At 37.5% G+C, this 13,683-nt stretch overlaps 1 protein-coding gene across 1 annotated transcript; it reads left to right on the forward strand.

Moving 5' to 3' along the window:
* Positions 1 to 11,915: 11,915 nt before the first annotated feature.
* Positions 11,916 to 12,050, forward strand: IMMP2L (inner mitochondrial membrane peptidase subunit 2; the record flags this gene model as incomplete). Its single annotated transcript, XM_029086068.1, has 1 exon — positions 11,916 to 12,050. A coding segment is annotated over exon 1 (135 nt), but the record flags the coding sequence as incomplete, so codon positions are not given.
* Positions 12,051 to 13,683: the final 1,633 nt, after the last annotated feature.

A 13,683-nucleotide genomic window follows, 5' to 3' on the forward strand; every position in this document is an offset into this window, starting at 1 on the left:
CGTGTGTTGATTCCCTGTGGGGAGGGACTGGAGTCGAAGGAAGCGGCAGAGCTGACAGCGGGAAGCGCTGTTCTCTAGGGAGTCCCTTAGTGATGAGCGTTAAGGGGCGGCAGGCGTGGCCGCGCTGCAAGGTGGAAGTGAAAGAGGGTGAACGGCGTTTGCGTGGGAGGGGACAGGCGTGGAAATGACTGCGTGGGTGTGCAACTGGCAGTTCTGCTGGGTACTGTTCTTGGTCCTGGGCTGGATGCAGTTCTTATTTAACATTGTTTTATTGCTTGAGTACATTACTATCAGATCTTTTGGAACGGGTCCAGAGGAGGCCACCAGGATGATCCGAGGGCTGGAGCACCTCTCCTATGAGGACAGGCTGAGAGAGTTGGGGCTGTTCAGCCTGGAGAAGAGAAGGCTCCAGGGAGATCTTATTGTGGCCTTTCAGGGCTTGAAGGGGGCCTGTAAGAAAGCTGGGGAGGGACTTTTAAGCAGGGCCTGTAGCAATAGGACAAGGGATAATGGTTTTAAACTAAAAGATTATAGTTTTTTACTAGATTTAAGGAAGGAATTTTTTATGATGAGCGTGGTGAAACATTGGAACAAGTTGCCCAGAGAGGTGGTAGAAGCCCCATCCCTGGGAACATTCTAGGTCAGGCTGGATGGGGCTCTGAGCAACCTGATCTAGTTGAAAATGTCCCTGCTCAGGGCTGGGAGGTTGGACTGGATGAGCTTTAAAGGTCCTTTCCAACCCAAACCGTTCTGTGATTCTTTTGTTTGTCGTATGAGGACTACAGTTAATGGCAGTTCTCTAGTATCCTGACTGAGTGGCTTTCCTGTTGCCCTACATCCTGGACAGCTGAGAAACAAATTTTTATTTTGTTTTTTAATGATATAACTTACCTCAAGGTCTGCCTTTCCATGTCTGGTACTTGTCCTTCAGTCTGTTCTTAGTTCAGTGCTTCTCTCTAAAAAGGCCACAACGCTTGTAAGTGAAGAGATTCAGACAGTTCCTAGAGAGGTCTCTATGGTGTTCTTACCTTTTTAAAGGAAAATTAATTTTTTGGGAAGTCAATGAAAAGCTTAGATAGAAGAACTGCAGCTGAACACCAAGTAGACTCTAACCTTGTAATATCTTTTAATTAGCCAGTATTCCGTTGTGATTTTTTTTTTTTTTTTCCCCTAGATCAGATCATTGCTCTTCCATTAAATGGGAATTAATTGAGTACACTGAGATACCAAAAAAAGGAGATGGGTGATCTGGGAAAGCTGCTTCACATCTCTCTAGATAACTTCTTATACCAGCACTTTTTTTTATTCTCCCCAAAAAGTATACATGCACACATAGTTGTTCATTGTTCAGTTAGAAAGAAAATAGAAATTAATTGTGGGCAGAATATGCTTGGAAGGCAAGACCTGTCATGGATTTTGGGGTTAAATGAAATATTTTCTCTGAAAGAGTTTATAACTAGACTTGGTTTTTCCAATATTCAGCTTTGTAACTTAATCCATGTGCATTTTATAAAAAATATAACAATTTTAACTATTGTGATTGGGAGATTTCTAGGAGTCTTACATGTCCTTTACTGATATTCCGGATTTTTGTGTGTAACTTTTATTTCCTTACTCAAGTAATTTCCTTCTGAGAAATATATGAGAATATGAGAAATAACGATACACATCATGTAGTAGTGAGTGGTATCCAGATCCTTGAGATCAATATTTGAATAGTGCTGAACAATAATTTTAAGACTCAAATAGGTTTTACAGTTACAGTTAGAATTTTCTGTTGACGTCTTTTATAAGTTGAACAGTGTGCCACAGATCCCAACTACTTCTGGAATAGCTGAATCCTTATGCTTTGCTTTTAGTTCAGCAATACATTATCATCTTAAAACAATGACTCTATATTCCACATTATCTGTACTGCATGTATTTATTTCACGATATACGGTACTTCTGGACCAGTTAAATTTAGCTGCAGTTCTAAACAGTGACCAAAACAGACATTTTTCTGTTAGTTGATATAAAATTTTTGGAGGTTGCTCATCCTCATTGAAATCTTGGCAAGAATAAACAAATCCTATTTCCTATCCATTAGAATTAGAATTCCTTTGAAAATAAATTTATTTTTGCACTTGAAAATGAGTCATTGACATTTTAGAACCAAGTTCAATTGAAATATGTATATTTTGGTGTTCATATTGTATAAAATATAGACAGGAGAAGCTAAAACCCCCAAATTCCAGTTACAGATATAAAACCAGTAGCAGTCAGTGCAGAATGAACATCTGTAGTTTTACAGAAGTTGTGATCTTTTGTTTGTTTTTCAACTGAAATTATTTAATCTTGAAAAGTGATAAATATGATTCTGTTCATATATTAAAGGAAAAATATCAATTGTAATTGCCTGGAATGTACACGGCAAGTCCCGAACTGCTGGAGAAACCATGTACTGTGTTGTACAAACAGTGTTCTGCTCTCTCTGTCAAAGGGTTTTAGTACTTTTAACTGATGTGTTCCTGAACTGTTATTTAGAGTCTTAGGTAGAAGGGGGAATGACCTCTTGGATAATGTGTCTCTTAATTTGTGAAAAAGTTGCCAATTTATTCTAGAGATCAACCAATTTGTGAATGCTAAAATAACTTTTTCCTCTTCTAATGTAGCTATGGATGCTTTTACTGTTTATTTTTCAATAAAAGTATTAATTATGTATTCCTCACAGTATTTGGGTTTAGTTGTTTTGTTGATTCCTCAGACCTGAGAAATTTATATGGCAGTTGAACTTGTCACGAACCCCAGACTCAAAATCAATATGGTGGTGAATGGTGATTACCGAGTGCGCTGGATGCGCTCCTAGGAAGTCCCACAGTGACCTCTAACGTTCGAGGATAAAACCGGAGTTGTTAAGATAAAGGAAGTTATTTTCGAAGGCACAATGTTGCATATTAGTTTGTACATTCAGTTTATTAGTATGCCACAGACAGTAGATAGTAAGCAGTTGGTTCATCAGGTCTTGGTTTCAAGGGAATATTGTCTTGAGGAGTCAGTTCTAATTCCCCCCCTGTTTTGAGCGAGTGTGCACAAAGCCTTCTTTACAGTAGTCATGGCAGAACTAGTTACTTTTGTAAAGTACACTGAAAATGGAAAATACCTTTCAAATATTAAATACATTCTCTCTATTCTTTCTTTTGGAATTATCTAATCATACCATAATAAATATTATTGTCAGTTATTTTCCATTAGGCTAGAAGAAACTTCCCTGTTCTCTACTAAAGTTGCTTGTTCTTGATCCAAATGCAAAAAGTTCTAGAAGAGTTTGCTTCTGACTATTCATGTTTTGAGTTCAGTGCCGCTGTTCTTAGGATGCTTATTCAATGTTGTATGAATACCTAACCTTATATATTTTGGTTAAAACTGAATATTCCTTTTTTTGTTGTTGTTTTTGCCTAAGTTTGATTCTGGATAACCACAACTAACATGACAGTTTCATGGTATTGAAAGAATAGAGAGAGTTGACTAGGTACATGTGCTAATGAATTAAAAATCAAAGGTTGTGCTATTGTTTACTGTAAATATAATTTACAAATCTAGTGAGTTTGGAAGCAACACCTCATTTAGGCAATATACTTGAGACCAAAACATAACAGCAGCTGGTAGTTGTTTCCAAATTTATAAAATTAACTTACTTTGCATGCATTGAATCTTTAAGCTGCAAAGCAACACAGAACGTAACAGCAGCTGGTAGTTGTTTCCAAAGGGCACTTCAAATCAATTTATAAAATTAACTTACTTTGCATGCATTGAATCTTTAAGCTGCAAAGCAACACAGAACTCACAGTTGCAAGAAGGTAAATATCTGTTACACTGTTCACTTAAGTGTGTTCCAAAAATGATGCAACTTAGTACTTTCCTTTACATACGATATTTGTGAATTATTGTTTCTTTGAAGATACCGAAGCATGAGTAAAAACAATTCTTGTGTCTTTTATGTTCAAACAGCTAGTACTCTGCCAGTCACCTGTGGGATAGTAATTAAAGACTTTGCTAAAGTTTAAATGCTCTGAAAAGATCTGATTTATAACAATTATTGGGTTTGGGTTTTTTTTTTGTATCACGATACCTGTAGAAAAGTGATTGTATTGCTGTTCCTTTTCTTGTTTGCTTACAGGTGTAAAATGGAATCCTGAATAGCTTGTCAGAACTGAGGGGATGGCTGGTTACTCTCCATTCTGAACTAGTTGTTACTTTAATTGCTGAGAGTAACTTGCATCTACAGTTGCATTTTCTTCTGCTTTTGCTTTATATTTGAAGAACAGAATGTTTTGTTTGGAAATACAAGATTGTCCGTGAGGATAAAATTCATGTCCCCGAGACACAAAATTAATCTGTAAGAATAAGCAATGTGAATTTCTTTCCAGTTACATCCAACATGTGGACTGAGCCTTTGCATGTGAGATAGATCCCAGTGATGGGAGGTAGTAGTATTAGTGCAAAATAAGGATCAGTTTCACATTAAACTGATTTTTTTTCCCCTGGTAATAATTCTGTGACAGATTAAGTTGCTGATTGCTGTGGTTTAAACTTTTATGTTTAAATGTGGTTTGTAAGCTGGAGGTTCATTATGCTGATCTATTTTTGTCTCCTTCTGGGAGCTTCTATGTATGTTATAGCTCTGAGAAGATTATAAAGCTGGATTTTTATTGTTGCTTTTCTGTATTGTGGTATACTGAAAAAAATTCCATAGCGATGGGAGCTATTACATGCAAATCATAATTGCCTTAATTCAACTAAGGCATAAGAAAATGATATATAATGGAGTTGAGGCTAACAAAATTTGCTGCTTTGTAGTTGGAACAAGCAAAACATCTAGGTATCAGGGCAAAATGACTAACCTAGGAGAAACAGAACAGCAGAACATTACAGAGCGTGCATGCTTAGCTATTGAAAATGCTTATCAGGTTGGGCTTTGCTGCTTCAGTAATACAACAGTCATTTCCATGATCTATACATTTCCAAACGTGCAATAGAGTTGTATTCTTTGATGACTGTGTGCTGGAGGATACAGAGAGATTAATACGATGGAGGAATACTGTGTGTTGAGCATAAATACATTCATGGAATAGAAGACTCCAGTCTTCAAAAAGGGCAAGAAGGAGGACCCAGGAAGCTACAGGCCAATCAGCCTCACCTCCATCCCTGCGAAGGTGATGGAACAGTTCATTCTGGAGGCCATCTCTAAGCATGAAGAGGAAAAGAAGGTTATCGGGAATAGTCAACATGGATTCACTAAGGGGAAATCATGCTTGACCAATCTGGCAGCCTTCTATGATGGCATGACTGGCTGGGTGGATGAGGGGAGAGCAGTGGATGTTGTCTACCTTGACTTCAGCAAGGCTTTTGACACTGTCTCCCATGACATCCTCATAGGATGGAACTTAGGAAGTGTGGGTTAGATGAGGGCACAGTGAGGTGGGTGAAGGACTGGCTCAATGGCAGAGCTCAGAGGGTTTTAATCAACAATACAGAGTCCAGTTGGAGGCCTGTGGTTACTGGTGTTCCCCAGGGGTCAGTACTAGGTCCAGTCCTACTCAATATATTCATCAGCAACTTGGATGAAGGGACTGAGTGTACCCTCAGCAAGTTTGCTGATGAAACTGAACTGGGAAGAATGGTTGATACACTGGAAGGCTGTGCTGCCATTCAGTGAGATCTGGGTAGGCTGGAGAGTCAGGCAGAGAGGAACCTGATGAAGTTCAATAAGGGCAAGTGTAGGGTCCTGCATCTGGGGAGGAATAACCGCAGGCACCAGTACAGGTTGGGGGTTGACCTGCTGGAAAGCAGCCCTGCAGAGAAGGAGAGTTGGTGGATGACCAGGTGACCATGAGCCAGCAATGGGGCCTTGTGGCTGAAAAGGCCAATAGTATCCTGGGGTGAGTGACCAGCAGGTTGAGGGAGGTTCTCCTCCCCCTCTACTCTGCCCTGGTGAGGCTGTGTCTGGAGTGTTGTGTCCAATTCTGGGCTCCCCAGTGCAAGAGAGGTAGACAACTTCTGGAGAGATTCGAGCAGAGGGTTGTGAAGATAATTAAGGGGCTGGAGCATCTTTCTTAGGAAAGACTTGAGAGAGCTGGGTCTGTTTAGCCTAGCAAACAGAAGACTGAGAGGGGACCTTATTAATGTTTATAAATATCTAAAGGGCTGGAACACAGGAGGTCCCACTTAAACATGAGGAAAAACTTCTTTACAGTGAGGGTGACAAAGCCCTGAAACAAGCTGCCCAGGGAGGTTGTGGAGTCTCCTTCTCTGGAGATGTTGAAAACCTGCCTGGTTGCCTTCCTGTGCAACTTGCTCTAGGTGGACCTGCTTTGGCAGGGGGATTGGACTAGATGATCTCCTGAGGTCCCTTCCAACACCCTGCGATTCTGTGATTCTGTGAAATTTCATCACTATGGTGGAATAACACCAGGAGGGAGTTGTCTTTCTTGAAGGATAAATGAGAGCTCCTTCTGGAACTAGACAGTATTTTAAAAAGAAAACTTAAATGGACTGATTTATTTTGTTTATTTTTAACTGAAAACTTACATGGACTAATCTATTTGGATTTTTCTGTGGCAGTCATCACCATCATATCAGTGTGCATCAGCTTGTACTTGGAGAAACAGATGTGAATTAAATTAACCTACTAAAAAGCCTGCATATTTGTACCCTTACAAAAATTACTGTAATGTAAAAGTTATTGAAATGTACAACTAAAGTGGGAAATGAGTGTCAGGCTGCGTGGCAGGAGTTCCTCTGGCCTTGTATCCTGAAAGATTGTAGAAAAGACACACCTTAAAGAGTTCGCACAAATTCTGGTAGTGAGCAGCATCCCGTTCATCACAGTTGTTAGAACAGGTATAACCTTGTCTTCGAGTTGTACCAGTCTTACTTAAAACAAAAAAAGTTTTTGTGCTCAGTTTTAGAGTTCATTGGATGCCACAGAATTGGGCTCGTTCATGTATTTTGGTATTTTCTGTTAGGAAAGTCTTCCTTGTCTTTAAACCATATATGCCTGAATTCTAGTGTGATGCCGTTGATTTACAGAAAAATGCATGTTGCGATTCACAGAGAAGTTAGTTATGTGCAGTTACTAATTTCTGAACTAGATCAAATAGGTCATTTAAAACTAACAGAGCAGTCTTGGCTGGGTGGTTGTTTTGCATATAGGTTGTAATTCCCTCCTTCCTGTTCCCTCACATGCCTTCTTGTAGAAGCACATCAGGGGCCATTTTATTTCCTTTGTGGATGACTGCTAATGCCTTGTTTTTACAGCTATTTTTCCTATAATACTTCTGTGGGTAATTTTTAAGTACCTAGATTTGCAAATATATTGTAACCTGGGGCTTTCTGAATGTTACTTGATGAGTTTCTGCAGGCTGTTTGATAAACAGTGTCTTCTAATGTGCAGGCAAGTGTAAGAAAAAATAAACATTTTACACATAGAGAGCTATCTAAATAGCATCTCTGCTCCATATGTTGTAGTACCCACGAGAGGCTCATTATAATCCCTGGACCTTTTGTGCACCAGATACTTCAGTCCAGATAATGCTGTGCTCCATCTGCCTTAATCTCTGAGCTGCACAATGTGAAATTCTTAATGCTTTGACCTGCTATATGCTAGCATTTTTGATCTTGGATTTTTCTTGTTCATGTTGCCATTTCAAAGAAGGTTTCAAGGTTGTTGCTTTGGAGTTTGTCTGTTCTACTGAATTATTCTATGGTTGTTTTTTTTTTCCTAAACCAAGAATAATTTATAAATGGTGATAAGTGTATGCATCTCTAAATTATTTTTACTATGTTTTACGTGCTTGATTTTGTTGCACCATCTTTTAAGTGTTGTCATTTGTTGATTTTATTCAAGGTGTCACTGACTGGGCAGAGATCCAGAAATATGTGGTAGTGAAATTACTTTTTTCAGCAAAGAATCTTTTCCTTGCTCCACTGATATACATTTAAACCTGCTGTATATTTAACTGTCAGCATAAAACAGGCATAGCACTGGATTTCAGAATTTTACTCTGGAAATGTGATGCTCTTAAAATCTTCAGGTACTTTAAAATCTTTTAAATTTTACATACCAGAGATTTCCAGTCAGTATCATTAAATATTGATACTTCACAGAGATCTTATTTTTAGAAAGCACTTGAACCAGCTGTTACTTGCTGATTTATTGCTCAGATGAATTTACAGTTTTTAAGTAGTGTATATGATTACCATCTTTTATTGTTCATATATTAGGAAACTGAGTTATGTCTTTCAAACTCATTAGTGTATCTTTGTATACCTATGAAATAATTAACTTCTTGTCCTTAACATTTTTATTGACTGCTACTGTCCAACACTTCTTCAGATTCTATATAATCAGATTTAAAGCTGTTAAAAGTTGACTATCTGTTCTGGAGGGTATTCTTCTTTAAAAAATAAATAAAACTTAATTTAAAGGAGCATTAGAGAAGTAACTTTGTAAGATCTACTCTCTAAAAATAAAGTAGAATAGAGATTTTGAAATACTTAATTTCAACCTTGCTAAAATTTGTAATTCATTTTGAACATTGGACATAAAAACTTTTGTATATAAATGACAGGCACATGTGAGATTTATGCATTTTTTGATTAACCTGTTCATTAATTTGATGCAGAAAAATATAAAATAATAGATACAATATATCTTTAATATAAATGGCAAATAAATGTAAACTGGAAAAATTCTATATTATAAATGTAAAATTTCTCTATAATATAGAGAAAAAATGTATCAAATTGAAGTATTAGAAAGTTATAGCAATATTTCCTTCAGTAGTTTTCACAAATTTTCTTAAACTCAGTGTTTTCTAAGAAAATAGTTAAGTATAGCACATTGAGGTTATAAAATATAATGTCTAAGAGCAGAATATTATTTCCAGGAGCGATAGCTATCTAATATTTTCTTTATTTTTAAACAGATATTCCAACCAGAAAATTATTTATTTAAAAAAAAAGTGGTAAGGATCTTTGTAGTGTCTACCCTTTACTACCCTAAATTCTTTCTTGCAGCTGCAGTAAATAATTGTCATTACTTTTTTCCCTTTTTTTCTCCTAAGACCACCTAACTATAAGAAAAGAAAACACTGCACATTTTAATCAAAGAGTATTTATCAGTTGAGGATTATCCATCCATGTGTACAGTTACTGGTAGAAGATAATACTGCAAACTGTCTTTCTTCTGCCTACATCCAAGCTCTTCTCCTGTGGCAGTGCAGGACAATTTGAAGCCCCTCTTACTGAAAGAGTGATGGGTCACTTTCCGTCTACTGGCACTTGGATGATGAACTATTGTGTCAGCAGTTGCACGGCAGCTCTGCATGTGCGTGTACCTGTACTGTGGTAAATGCTTGTCTGTGCTTTTTGGAGAGGAAAGCTTATGAAAAAGACCTGGCAGAAATGGGCACACTGTTCAATGAGATACTGACATGTAATAACTTCTTATTTACAGAAGATTTTTATAAATCTTATATTTTTTATTATTATTATATGGAAGGGCTTAAGGTTAAATATGGATTTGTTTTTTTTTAAGCAGTTCTCAAAATTTTTAAAATGTGTGTGCATATGTTTACTATCTTTTTGGAAGAAGGACTTCTGTAGTAATCTACAGGCCTGCTCAGCTTGTGTCCTGGGGAAAAGCTGTTCTTGACTGTAGGAGGTGAGGAACCAGGAAACTTTCAGACTGTAGTGTGTGACTGGAAATGAAGGGTTAATCTCAGTGTGGATGGAAGATAAAACCAGTGGTTTGATCAGTTGCCAAGTAGAGGAAGGAAGGAAGGAAGGAAGGAAAATTCAGGGCAAGTAGAGAAGTCCTCCGGCACTACAGCTGTTGTTGGCTTTGGTGGCTTTGCAAATTGACTGCTTGTAGGGATGCTGTTGATGTTTTTCCCCTTATCTTTATTCATACTGTGCCTTGTAATACTATGTGTGTCTGAAAACCAAAAGGAGGACCTGAATTCCCGGCTTTGTCCACAGCTGCTTAATACTCCGGTATTGCCTTGGCCAATTGATGTACTGACAATGTAGCATTTTGTCTCAACTGTTTTAACCTGGCTGCTGGATCCTGTGTCACTATTAATTAGCTTGTAGTTCCAGGAGCATATGGTTGGTCTCCTGTGGGTTGTCTAACCAATTACTTTTCTTCAGATACTAGATTTTTTCTGTAGATAGCAGCATGGGGCTTTGCAAGAAGTTTATAACAAGATCTGTCAATAGATTTAGTAGAAGTGGTGGAGTGCTTCATTATTAGTGAAAAATAGGTTTGACTATGAGGAATTTAAAAAGTAAATTTTTCTGATTTCTCAAAGTTTTTGAAAAAAATTCATAAATCAGTTATATTGTGATACATCTGTCAGACAGTGTCTTTCAGCTCAAAGAGTGACCATGGACAACATGGTGGATAAGTTTGTGGGCAAGGTCTCAAAATTGTGTTCTGAGGCTGACATTGCTGTTAGAGTGGAGAAGGTCTGAGGTATGCCAGACCTCATAGCAGAGGAGTAGAATTCCAGCCAGAGAGCTCGAGAGAATTGAGTAGGTTGAGAAAAGGATGTTAAGGTGGATGAAATGGTATAATTTTTTAAATTGTAGTCAAAAATCTGATTTTTAGAGATTCTATTTTTATGTGGAATAATTCTAAATGTAAATCTGTGCCGACTGAGGCGATAGTCTCTTTTGGTGGATTGATTCCAATAACAAGTTCTTAAACGAGAAGTTGAAAGTAGGGCATTTTAACCCTGAAAGACTCAGGGCACAGTCTATTTTGTCCTTCTATTACTGGCTGTCAGAGTTAGGATGTGGTAGAGGGAGCAGGAGCTCCACTAACTGATCTTGTGCAGGGTTTACCAGGGACTCATTAGGTGGAAACAACAGTTTAAATTTGATTTGCCAATAGGTGAAGGGCAGCATTTCTTACAATCAAACTGCAGTTATGCAAAATAGTCTTGTACCTTTGTAGCAGTACCTGGATATTCAGCTTGCTTTTCAGAGGTATAACTAATACAATCAAACAACTTATGTTTCAGTGTATTTTGTAGGTGTTTTTCAAGAATATTCAGTGGTTCAGGGCTAAATAAATAGATGGGAGATAGCATAATAAATGGTGAGATGGAGTGGAATAATCCCACGTATCATACCTTAGTGGCCCAGTCTGCCAGTATGCTTTTGACTTTCTCATGTAGCAGTGAACAGGGAGGTGTTGTCTTACTGTGTGTCCCTATGATACACATGACAATTTGAATAGATTTTACACGTTTGCAGTTACCACAAGTGCGGAAATGATTTATTTGTGCATTTTTATGCGTGAAAATATATAACAAAGAAATGGTAATGTGTTGCAAATAGTTAGCTTTTCCTTACATAACACAGTCCTTTGGGGTTCACAAATTAATAATTACCAGTGTATGGAGATAAAATTATTTACAAAATTTTGTTTGTAAACTCCAACTGAATGCTCTGTAATTAGTTATTTCAATCTAGTTTCCTACCCACCCCACCCCTTCCCCCCCCCGACTCCAATACATAGTTAGATTTTGTCTCGTTTTATCAGTTTACTTCTTGCTTAACTTAGCTGTTATCATTGGGCCATTTTTGTCAAGTTCTTCTGCCAGCACAGGATTACAAAAAATAGTCAAATTAGCTGAAGGGTATATGTCAAGTATGAAGCGCTCTTCTGTAGAGTGGCCTTAAATTCTGATGAAGATTTCTATTCAGTTTCATTCTTATGTGCACATTAATTTTTTTTTTCACTGTGGATATTGGGAGACATTGTGGATATTCTTAATTGCTCCTTGTTGGATTGCTATAATGTTGTTGTTACTTAAAATCTGTTTTATAACAATTTTTTTTCCATTTTTTGTATCTTTCAGATTATGGCACAGACTCAAGGTTTTGGGAAGAGATACATTAAAGCCTTTTTTAAAGGTTTCTTTGTTGCTGTTCCGGTAACGGTGACTTTCCTGGATAGAGTTGCCTGTGTAGCAAGGGTGGAAGGAGCATCAATGCAGGTATTTCTGAAAATATCATTAAAAAGTGACTGTCCACTGACACTAGCAAGGTGGAGAAAAATCTTTTTCTCAATTGTTATTAAATTGACCATACTGTAGTATGGAATAGTTTAATTTTGACTTTGATAAACAGCTACTTTTATTATGTGAAAAGAAAAGCTTTTCAGAAAAAATCTTGCTAAAATCCCATCTCAGTAAAAAGAAAATATATAGATAAGTAGTGATAAAGATATTTATTTGATATCTTCCTAGTCATTTAGAAATAAAGATTTGTTCTTTTGAGCAGTACCTTTTGTTTATTGGGATTGAATTGATGACTCACAAAGAGATTTTATTAATTTTTGGTAGCTGTGTTATAGTAATTGTAAGGCAAAACTAGCTCTTGTTGGACTCGATCCTTTTGAGTCCCTTCCAACTCACAGCATGCTATGATTCTATGGTTTCAGTGAAGAATACTGAAAATGGCATGAACCTAATATTAATACCTATGCTTATCAGGACATAAGTATCCTTTCACTGTTTCTGCTTTGCTTATAGTCAATGTTTGTACAGTGTAGCAAAGAAATATAAATATGCTGTGTAACATTTAGAAGATAAATAAATACTCATGATAGAGAGCAGCTACTTTGTTTCCGCTGTTGTTTGGACTTGAAAAATATATGCTGTAATGTAGTTAGACAATTTTTGTATTGTTACATTGCATTTTAAATCTTATGCACTGCATATTGCTGTGTATCACCACTGATAACTATAATTTATTTTGTTCCAATGTTGCAACTTTCCAATTAGCAGAGACTAAGGATTCGATTCCTGGATGCCAAGCCATCTTTTCTGATTATCTGTGTAAGCTCAGAACCTTGAAGAGAGGTTTCACAGCAATCAAGACCAGCTGCTGGAGTTTGAATTACGCAGACAAAACTTGGGCTAGAACCCAGGCTTGGCTGAGTTGTGTTGCTGTAAAAAGCTTGTGATGGGGAGGAGGGAATGGCAAGGTTGCATTGTGCCTTTTGTGGCAGTCTGTAGTCTGGTATTTAACCTTTGTCAAGAAACCACAGCTAGTCCAGAAAACAGCTCTCACCTCAAGAAGAGGGACCAAAGTAACATCATTGCATCCCAGTAATTCTACAAGCCAAGACCAGAATTTAGGTGTAATATAAGTTATCTCTGCCCTTTTCATGAATGTTATTTTGAACATCATTGATGACTAATCAAAGGTAGGAAAATCTCAGGGTTTACAGTTGCAGAGCCAGAAATTTTCTCTAGGAAGGAGGAGAGGAGTGGGAAACTGAGATGAACAGTTTCATGCTCTTTTTACTATCTTCAGACAGGAGAAATTCAAATATATAACCCAGCATCTAGTTAAGTAGAAAATCAGCCAGCTGAATACAACTCCCCGATTTCCCATCTCCCCGTTTTTTTGCCTCTGTTGGGATCTAGAGCCACGTGCAGCATTCAAGATGCAGATGCATCTTGGATTTTATGGTTTTGGTGTTTTTTGTTTGTTTGTTTTGGTGGGGGGTTTTTTTTGCTACTGTGGTGGGTTGACCCTGTCTGGATGCCAGGTGCTCACCAAAGCCCACTCTATCACTCCGCCTCTTCAATTGGACAGGAGGGAGAAAAATATAATGAAAGG

The sequence above is a fragment of the Antrostomus carolinensis genome, unplaced genomic scaffold, assembly GCF_000700745.2.
Source record: "Antrostomus carolinensis isolate BGI_N321 unplaced genomic scaffold, ASM70074v2 scaffold927, whole genome shotgun sequence".
Lineage (NCBI taxonomy): Eukaryota > Metazoa > Chordata > Aves > Caprimulgiformes > Caprimulgidae > Antrostomus > Antrostomus carolinensis.